This window comes from Coregonus lavaretus (assembly GCF_964263955.1).
Source record: "Coregonus lavaretus genome assembly, contig: HAP1_SCAFFOLD_1545, whole genome shotgun sequence".
Taxonomy (NCBI): domain Eukaryota; kingdom Metazoa; phylum Chordata; class Actinopteri; order Salmoniformes; family Salmonidae; genus Coregonus; species Coregonus lavaretus.
Genome location: NW_028166828.1, coordinates 92,501 through 100,000, shown reverse-complemented (window position 1 = coordinate 100,000; position 7,500 = coordinate 92,501). Strand labels below are relative to the sequence as shown.

Sequence of the window (7,500 nt, the reverse complement as noted above, 5' to 3'; positions counted from 1 at the left end):
TGGCCTACAGACACATTCATATCCCCACTTTGTCACGTGGAAGCCACTGCCTTTTATCCTGTTGCCTCGTGAGTGTAGTAGGAAGGAAAATACACTACGTGGACATTTTGAGTCATGTAGCAGACGCTCTTATCCAGAGCCACTTACAGGTAAGTGAGTGCGTACATTTTCATACTGGCCCCCCGTGGGAAACGAACCCGCAACCCTGGCGTTGCAAGCGCTGTGCTCTACCAACTGAGCTACAGGGGACTATATGGATGATGTGACCTTGACCGGAAATGACCTGTAGGCCAAAAGGGCTACGTTCATATATATATATATATATATATATAAAAAATATACATTCATATTATTCACCACCTTTTTATTCTTGCCATCATCATTCTCGTTCACATCATTAGGGTATAGTCCAATGATGGAGCATCCATTCACTCCATCCGTGTCCTACCGATTCAGGAAGTCAACTCAAAATGACTATCTGCTCATTAGACGATAAAGGGAATTTATTTCCAATCAAACCCAACAGACTGCCTTTTTGATTTATTTATTTACACCCTTTGTCAAATGGTGCCATTTTACATTGCCTTCACCTGGAATAGAGCCCGACAAACATGGGTTACTATTCAGCGCGCAAAGACACCAAAAAAGGCGCGCTAAACCCCTACGCTGGAACGGGCAGGGGAAATGATACAATGTAGCCGCTCTCTGAGCCGGCGCGCGCCGCCCATTAAACAATGATACAATGTAGCCGCTCTCCGAGGCGGCGCGCGCCGCCCATTAAACAATGATACAATGTAACGCAGCCTACCTACGCATTCATTCGGTGGCGATGGAATTGCTTTTTTTACTGACAGAGTGGGTGGCTCTTAAAAGAGCCTTTGGGTTAGTAGAGCAGTCCAAATGCGCTGTTTACTTGGAGCTGGTGTACTTGGTTACGGCCTTGGTGCCCTCGGACACGGCGTGTTTGGCAAGTTCACCGGGGAGCAGCAGGCGCACCGCGGTCTGGATCTCCCTGGAGGTGATGGTAGAACGCTTGTTGTAGTGGGCCAGGCGAGAGGACTCTCCGGCGATACGCTCGAAGATGTCGTTCACGAAGGAGTTCATGATTCCCATGGCCTTGGAGGAGATGCCGGTGTCGGGGTGGACCTGCTTCAGGACTTTGTACACGTAGATGGCGTAACTCTCCTTCCTGGACTTTCTGCGCTTCTTGCCGCCCTTCCCTGCGGTCTTGGTGACGGCTTTCTTGGAGCCCTTCTTGGGCGCTGACTTTGCTGGCTCGGGCATGATGATGTCTCGTTGCTTCTCAGAAACGAATGAGGGGGTGAAGGGCGCTTACCCGTCTTATGAAGAGGAAGCTAAGCAAAGTCAGCGGCCGTAGACACTCCCCTGCTTGCTTGCTCCCTCCCTCCCTCCCTCCCTCCCTCCCTCCCTCCCTCCCTCCCTCCCTCCCTCCTCTCTATAGCCTATGCTCTGTGACCGATGGGGAATTGTGTGTTTCAAAAGGGGGGCTTTAATAGGTGTCCAAATGGCACGATTGTTGTGCCAAATAATGCTGGTGATAGAATTGCCCACTTTGGCACCGTCAGACATAGGGCTCCCATTTTGGACTGTGTGTGTGTGTGTGTGCGCGCTGTCCCCCTCTTTTCGAGCCACGTCTACCGACTCGTGGTGGCTTTATGTTGTCCAAATTCCACTATTGCTTGACCCAAAATAATAACGTTCTTACACTTTGCCACTGTCAGATATAGGCCTCCCTCTGTGCGCTAAAAGTGGACGGGACATTAGAATCCTCTAATTAATACTCCCTGTCCACTCGAAGTGGCTCATACTTTCTTACTTACTAAATTGCATACTAAACATTTGTTGTTATATATAACACTACATGGAATGGGCCCATTTTAAGCGGATGTGGGTGGCTCTTAAAAGAGCCTTTGGGTTCGAGTCGGGGTGTTGAGGTTCCGAAGAGAGTGGGTTTAACCGCCGAAACCGTACAGGGTGCGTCCCTGACGTTTCAGAGCGTAGACCACGTCCATGGCGGTAACGGTCTTCCTCTTGGCGTGCTCGGTGTAGGTGACTGCGTCACGGATCACGTTCTCCAGGAACACCTTCAGGACACCGCGGGTCTCCTCGTAGATCAGACCGGAAATACGCTTCACGCCGCCGCGGCGAGCCAGACGGCGGATAGCGGGTTTGGTGATTCCCTGGATGTTATCGCGGAGAACTTTGCGGTGACGCTTGGCGCCTCCTTTTCCGAGTCCCTTGCCGCCTTTGCCTCTTCCGGACATGGTGTGTTCGCTAGTTGAGTTCAAGTGAATGAATGATTTCAGCGCCGGTGCGCGGTGCGCTATTATCTGCGTTTGGTCGACCTGATTGAGGCCGGCGGCACAGAAAGCGCGCCTCTGTTATATGTTCGGAGGCGTTGCAAAGGGGAGGGCGCTCGTTCTAGGGGACTAGGGAGGAGCGATTTCAAAGATGACGTGAAAGCAACTAACGTGCGCGGGAAACATACTCAAATACTGATATAGGCTATGTGGAACACAAGGCCAAACTGTGACAACTGGGAGATCAGCTAGTACACTGTGTCCCTCTCCTCATATTGTTGTTGTTGTTGTTGTTGTTGTTGTTGTTGTTGCACCTGATTCTACTCATTGAGGACTTGGTAATTTAGGTGACAGGTTGTTCAATCAGCTGTGGCTGTCCAGGCCTACAAGAAAAATGGGTCCTGTTGGGGGTAGCCTACTCTACCGCTGGAGTTGGGAAACACTGAAATGGAAGGGGGACACGCAGTGAGCAAAACTCCTAACCACATAAAAACACAGACACTTGAGATCATTAAGAGCTATAAGGAGTCCATCAACTACCTGGTCAGTCAAGTCATATAGGGGGGGATTTCATGGCCACCTGCTGGAGCAGAAGTCATGTTTGCCAACACTGGCCTTAAAATCATTAAATTTAGGAGCTATAAGGAGTCCATCAACTAACTGGTCAGTCAAGTCATATAGGGAGGGATGTCATGGCCACCTGCTGGAGCACAAGTAATGTTTGCCAACACTGGCCTTAAAATCATTAGGAGCTATAAGGAATAAATCAACTCATCATTCAAGTCATATAGGGAGGGATCTTAGCACCACCTGCTGGATCAGAAGTACCCTTCACCGTAGGCACAAGAGAGCCATCATCTCTCAACCGGTGCAATTTCCATAAGTATGTGGTAATAAAACAAACAACGACAGCTCCTCATATAGGCAGTGGTTTCACACATTTTTCTCCAAGATGTTCAAACGTTCATAGATGACCAGCAGGGTCAAATAATAAGCACAGTGGTTGTAGAGGTTGCAACAGGTCAGTCAGGTAGCTTAGTGGTTAAGAGCATTGTGCCAGTAACCGAAAGGTCGCTGGTTCTAATCCCCGAGCCGACTAGGTGAAAAATCTGTCGATGTGCCCTTGAGCAAGGCACTTAACCCTATTTGCTCCTGTAAGTCGCTCTGGATAAGAGCGTCTGCTAAATGACCAATTATTTATTTATATTTATTTATTACATCAGGAGTAAATGTCACTTGTTGTTAGTGTTGTAGTTCCTATTTCTACGGTGTTGCCTACCTGCAGCAATCATGATTTACCTGCAGTGTTGATTGCAATTACGTAATTTGTCAACTCATAATAACAGATGTTTTGCAAACCGTTGATGTTTAAATAAATGGATTCCCGGTGTCCGGATACCTTTTCTCTTAAGGGATGTGATTGAGTGAATCCAAAGTAAGTTGGTCTAAATACATAATAGGATGAATCATTCAGGTAAAATAACACAATGTCTATTTGAGTCGAATCAACGTAATATAATCCTTTTTACGTCTCTATCATCTTTACTCAATGTATTGGACCACATCAACTCAACTTACTCAAGCTTATCTACTCATAAAAACAAGCAAAAAGATCTACTCAACAATATGACGTGTGCTTTTGTTGACTGTAATAGCTTGAGTACATTCCACAAAGTCATTTTTTACAGTGTATCTAAAGACACGTTTGTTGTGGTGATGCACTTTTTCTTTGACGTTGAACTTGCATTGAACAGACAAATCCATTTCGTTACAACCCTTTTGTAGTATGACTTAGGAATATTTGTTGATGATCCTAATGTCTATGCGTGAATAGTGATTGGTTGTTGGTGAAATATTGCTGAGAACCCATCATTTCCTGGCCTTTTTTCACTATTGAGCTATTTTGAAACATTTGTTTTGCTATTGGATTCATAATGGTGACCTGGGACAAGTAATTAGTGAAACCAGAGTTCAGCAGTTGCCATTAAAGCGATCGAACCAAGTCATCCTAATAGGCTAGTATTAGCCTAAAGCAGGGTTTCCCAAACTCGGGCCACATTTTGGGAGTTTTTGCCCTAGCACTACACAGCTGATTCAAATAATCAACTCATCATCATCAAGCTGGGAGTATTAGAATCAGTTGTGGAGTGCTAGGGCAAAACGCAAAACGCGCACCCCTTGTGGACCCCAGGACCGCGTTTGGGAAACGCTGGCCTAAAGAGCAAATGCTGAAAGGGACTCACCATGAGGTGCAGTACCCACATTTAACCACAAGATGGCCTCCGTGCTCCATTGTAAAGTTTGGGCCTCTGCATGAGTCTCTCAGCAGCACTGCAACATGGGACTTTCAAAGTAAGTTGGCATGCAATGTTTTTTCTGGACTGCATGCAAGGCTATTATTACACACAACTAATAGTGTCAATTATTCATCTGAACACAATTCTTGTTACTATTCGGCCTATATTATCACTCGTTTCTTTTTCCCCTCCTTTGTAAAGCATTTTACTGTGTTACTATATAGTTCAAAGGAAGTGGATGATGCCAGATGGTTGTGTATATACACACACACAAACATTGAAGCTAGACTTCAGGCAACTAAAAAGGTGCAATACGTAGCTTTTAGACGTGTTAGTGAACAACATACATGGTGGCTAATGTAGAGGTGCGTGTATACATGGAACAATTGTGCCTTTTTGATGGAAATATGGAGGTGGCTCTTAAAAGAGCCTTTGGGGGATATTCGAGTTCAGGTCATCCTCATTTATGCGCGCTCTCCGCGAATACGGCGGGCCAGCTGGATGTCCTTGGGCATGATGGTCACCCGCTTGGCGTGGATGGCGCACAGGTTGGTGTCCTCGAACAGGCCGACCAGGTAAGCCTCGCTAGCCTCCTGTAGGGCCATCACGGCGGAGCTCTGGAAGCGCAGGTCGGTCTTGAAGTCCTGGGCGATTTCTCGCACCAGGCGCTGGAAGGGCAGCTTGCGGATGAGTAGCTCAGTGGACTTCTGGTAACGACGGATCTCTCTCAGAGCCACGGTGCCGGGCCTGTAACGGTGAGGCTTCTTCACACCGCCGGTGGCCGGGGCACTCTTGCGAGCAGCCTTAGTGGCGAGCTGCTTCCTGGGGGCTTTGCCACCGGTGGATTTGCGAGCGGTTTGCTTGGTTCTGGCCATGGCGCTGCTCTGACAGTCGGGAGTATAGCCTCGAAATGCCTATGTGAAGTTTATAAAGCCGGCAGTGGCGCCTGCTGATTGGACACCATCTCCCCACCACCCCGATTGGCCCGTTTCGCAGGCCTCCTCCGTTGGCCATTGGACGGGAGGCCCGGCCTCTCCAAAACTCAAACTCCCGGTGCGCGCGCAATAGGACGCCGCCGGCCCTTTACGCGCAATAATAGTCGCCAAAGTCAAGAGTGACAGCTTATAGGCACGTATCATCTAATGCTAGCCTGCTATGGCAAATGAGGCCAAGTAGGTGTTGTTGTTCATGCAAGGCCTCATGTGGGCACAGAATGTCGAAATAGTTGTGTATACACCCACTCAATGTATTGCGGTCATAGAAAGGTACTTTGCGCTTTTGGAGAGCTAGGTGGTTGGCTCTTAAAAGAGCCTTTGGGGGTTGAGTAGTCAAGTTGAAGTCGCAGTAGCGAATTTACTTGGCTTTGACTGCCTTCTCGGTCTTCTTGGGGAGTAGGACTGCCTGGATGTTGGGCAGCACACCACCCTGAGCGATGGTCACACCGCCGAGCAGTTTGTTCAGCTCCTCGTCGTTACGGACGGCCAGTTGCAGGTGACGGGGGATGATACGAGTCTTCTTGTTGTCACGGGCAGCGTTGCCGGCCAACTCCAGGATCTCAGCAGTCAGGTACTCGAGTACGGCGGCCAGGTAGACTGGTGCGCCAGCGCCCACACGCTCGGCGTAGTTGCCTTTGCGCAGCAGCCTGTGCACACGGCCCACGGGGAACTGGAGGCCAGCACGGGATGAACGGGTCTTTGCCTTCGCCCTGGCCTTGCCTCCGGTTTTGCCTCTTCCGCTCATATTGGTAGCTTGAGAAAGTCACAGAAAGTCTGAATGAGCCGCTCGCCACTTCGAGAGCCGTACATATACCTCGCCACAAGAGGCAACGATTGGCCACCGGGCCGGTGTGGCCTTATCCAATTGGAGCGAGGGACAGACAGATGGACAGACAGACAGCCCTAAGCCGGTTCCCACCCACAGGCAGCGAGTGAGAGGCTACTTTGTTTCCCTCCGACTTTGTTACTTTGTGTCATTTCGCGTGAGCGCCAAAATGTCCGAAATGACATCCACACATTATTTCTCTCCAAATGGGAAACAAACAGCTGGTGAGGGTGCACTCTTGAGTTTGAAATCGAAGCCACTATAGTATTGTTATTGTTATTACATGGCACTTGTAACACATCACAGCAGCCTGCCTCTGAACGGGAATAGCCCAGTGGCTCATATATAAAAATGGCTGTTGAGGGTGCACTCGTGAGTTTCAATTCGAAGCCACTATAGTATTGTTATTGTTATTACATGGCACTTGTAACACATCACAGCAGCCTGCCTCTGAACGGGAATAGCCCAGTGGCTCATATATAAAAATGGCTGGTGAGGGTGCACTCGTGAGGTCGAATTTCTGAGCCATTTTGGCCCTCTATTATATGCCTCTCCCTTCGCACACACCCAGAGTGGGACAATGTTGTGTGCGTAAAAGTAGCCTAGTGTGCGTAATTTCTTTTCCACGACAGGTAGTACATGGAAATCAATGCGCTTTCTATGGAAAGAGGTGGGTGGCTCTTAAAAGAGCCTTTTGTGGTACAACATGTATCGAGTAGAACACTGTTTGTAATAGGTTTACTTCTTCTTGGGGGCTGCCTTCTTGGCCTTGGCTGCCTTGGGCTTGGCGGCTTTGGGCTTGGCTGCCTTTGTAGCCTTCTTGGGGCTCTTGGCTGCCTTCTTGGCCGCTGCGGCGGGCTTCTTCACCTTCTTGGGGCTCTTGGCGGCCTTTTTGGGTGTAGCGGGCTTCTTGGCCTTCTTGGGGGACTTCTTTGCGGCGACGGCCTTCTTGGCTGCTACCTTCTTGGGCTTCTTCGCCGCGGCGGGCTTCTTGGCGGCCACCTTCTTTACTTTGGGGACTGCGGCTTTCTTGGCGGGCTTCTTCGCCTCGACGGCTTTCT

At 49.1% G+C, this 7,500-nt stretch overlaps 4 protein-coding genes across 4 annotated transcripts in view; all 4 read right to left on the bottom strand.

Annotated features, from left to right (window-relative positions):
* Nucleotides 1–1,973: 1,973 nt before the first annotated feature.
* Nucleotides 1,974–2,285, bottom strand: LOC311114244 (histone H4; the record flags this gene model as incomplete). The annotated part of the gene is made up of 1 exon (XM_084189505.1): nt 1,974–2,285. The coding sequence occupies one exon, from the start codon at nt 2,283–2,285 to the stop codon at nt 1,974–1,976; it is 312 nt and encodes a 103-aa protein (XP_084045631.1).
* A 2,797-nt stretch (nt 2,286–5,082) lies between these two features.
* LOC311114270 (histone H3.2) lies at nt 5,083–5,563 on the bottom strand (the record flags this gene model as incomplete). Its single annotated transcript, XM_084189529.1, has 1 exon — nt 5,083–5,563. Exon 1 carries the CDS (start codon nt 5,491–5,493, stop codon nt 5,083–5,085), a length of 411 nt encoding a protein of 136 aa, XP_084045655.1. The 5' UTR covers nt 5,494–5,563.
* Nucleotides 5,564–5,971: 408 nt separating this feature from the next.
* LOC311114267 (histone H2A) lies at nt 5,972–6,358 on the bottom strand (the record flags this gene model as incomplete). Its single annotated transcript, XM_084189526.1, has 1 exon — nt 5,972–6,358. One exon carries the CDS (start codon nt 6,356–6,358, stop codon nt 5,972–5,974), a length of 387 nt encoding a protein of 128 aa, XP_084045652.1.
* Nucleotides 6,359–7,177: 819 nt separating this feature from the next.
* The window catches only part of LOC311114250 (histone H1-like), a gene marked incomplete at both ends in the record, with an annotated part of 624 nt that continues 301 nt past the window's right edge, over nt 7,178–7,500 (bottom strand). Inside the window, one exon of the mRNA XM_084189510.1 lies at nt 7,178–7,500. This exon is cut by the window's right edge and continues 301 nt beyond it. Coding sequence (XP_084045636.1) covers nt 7,178–7,500 — 323 coding nt within the window.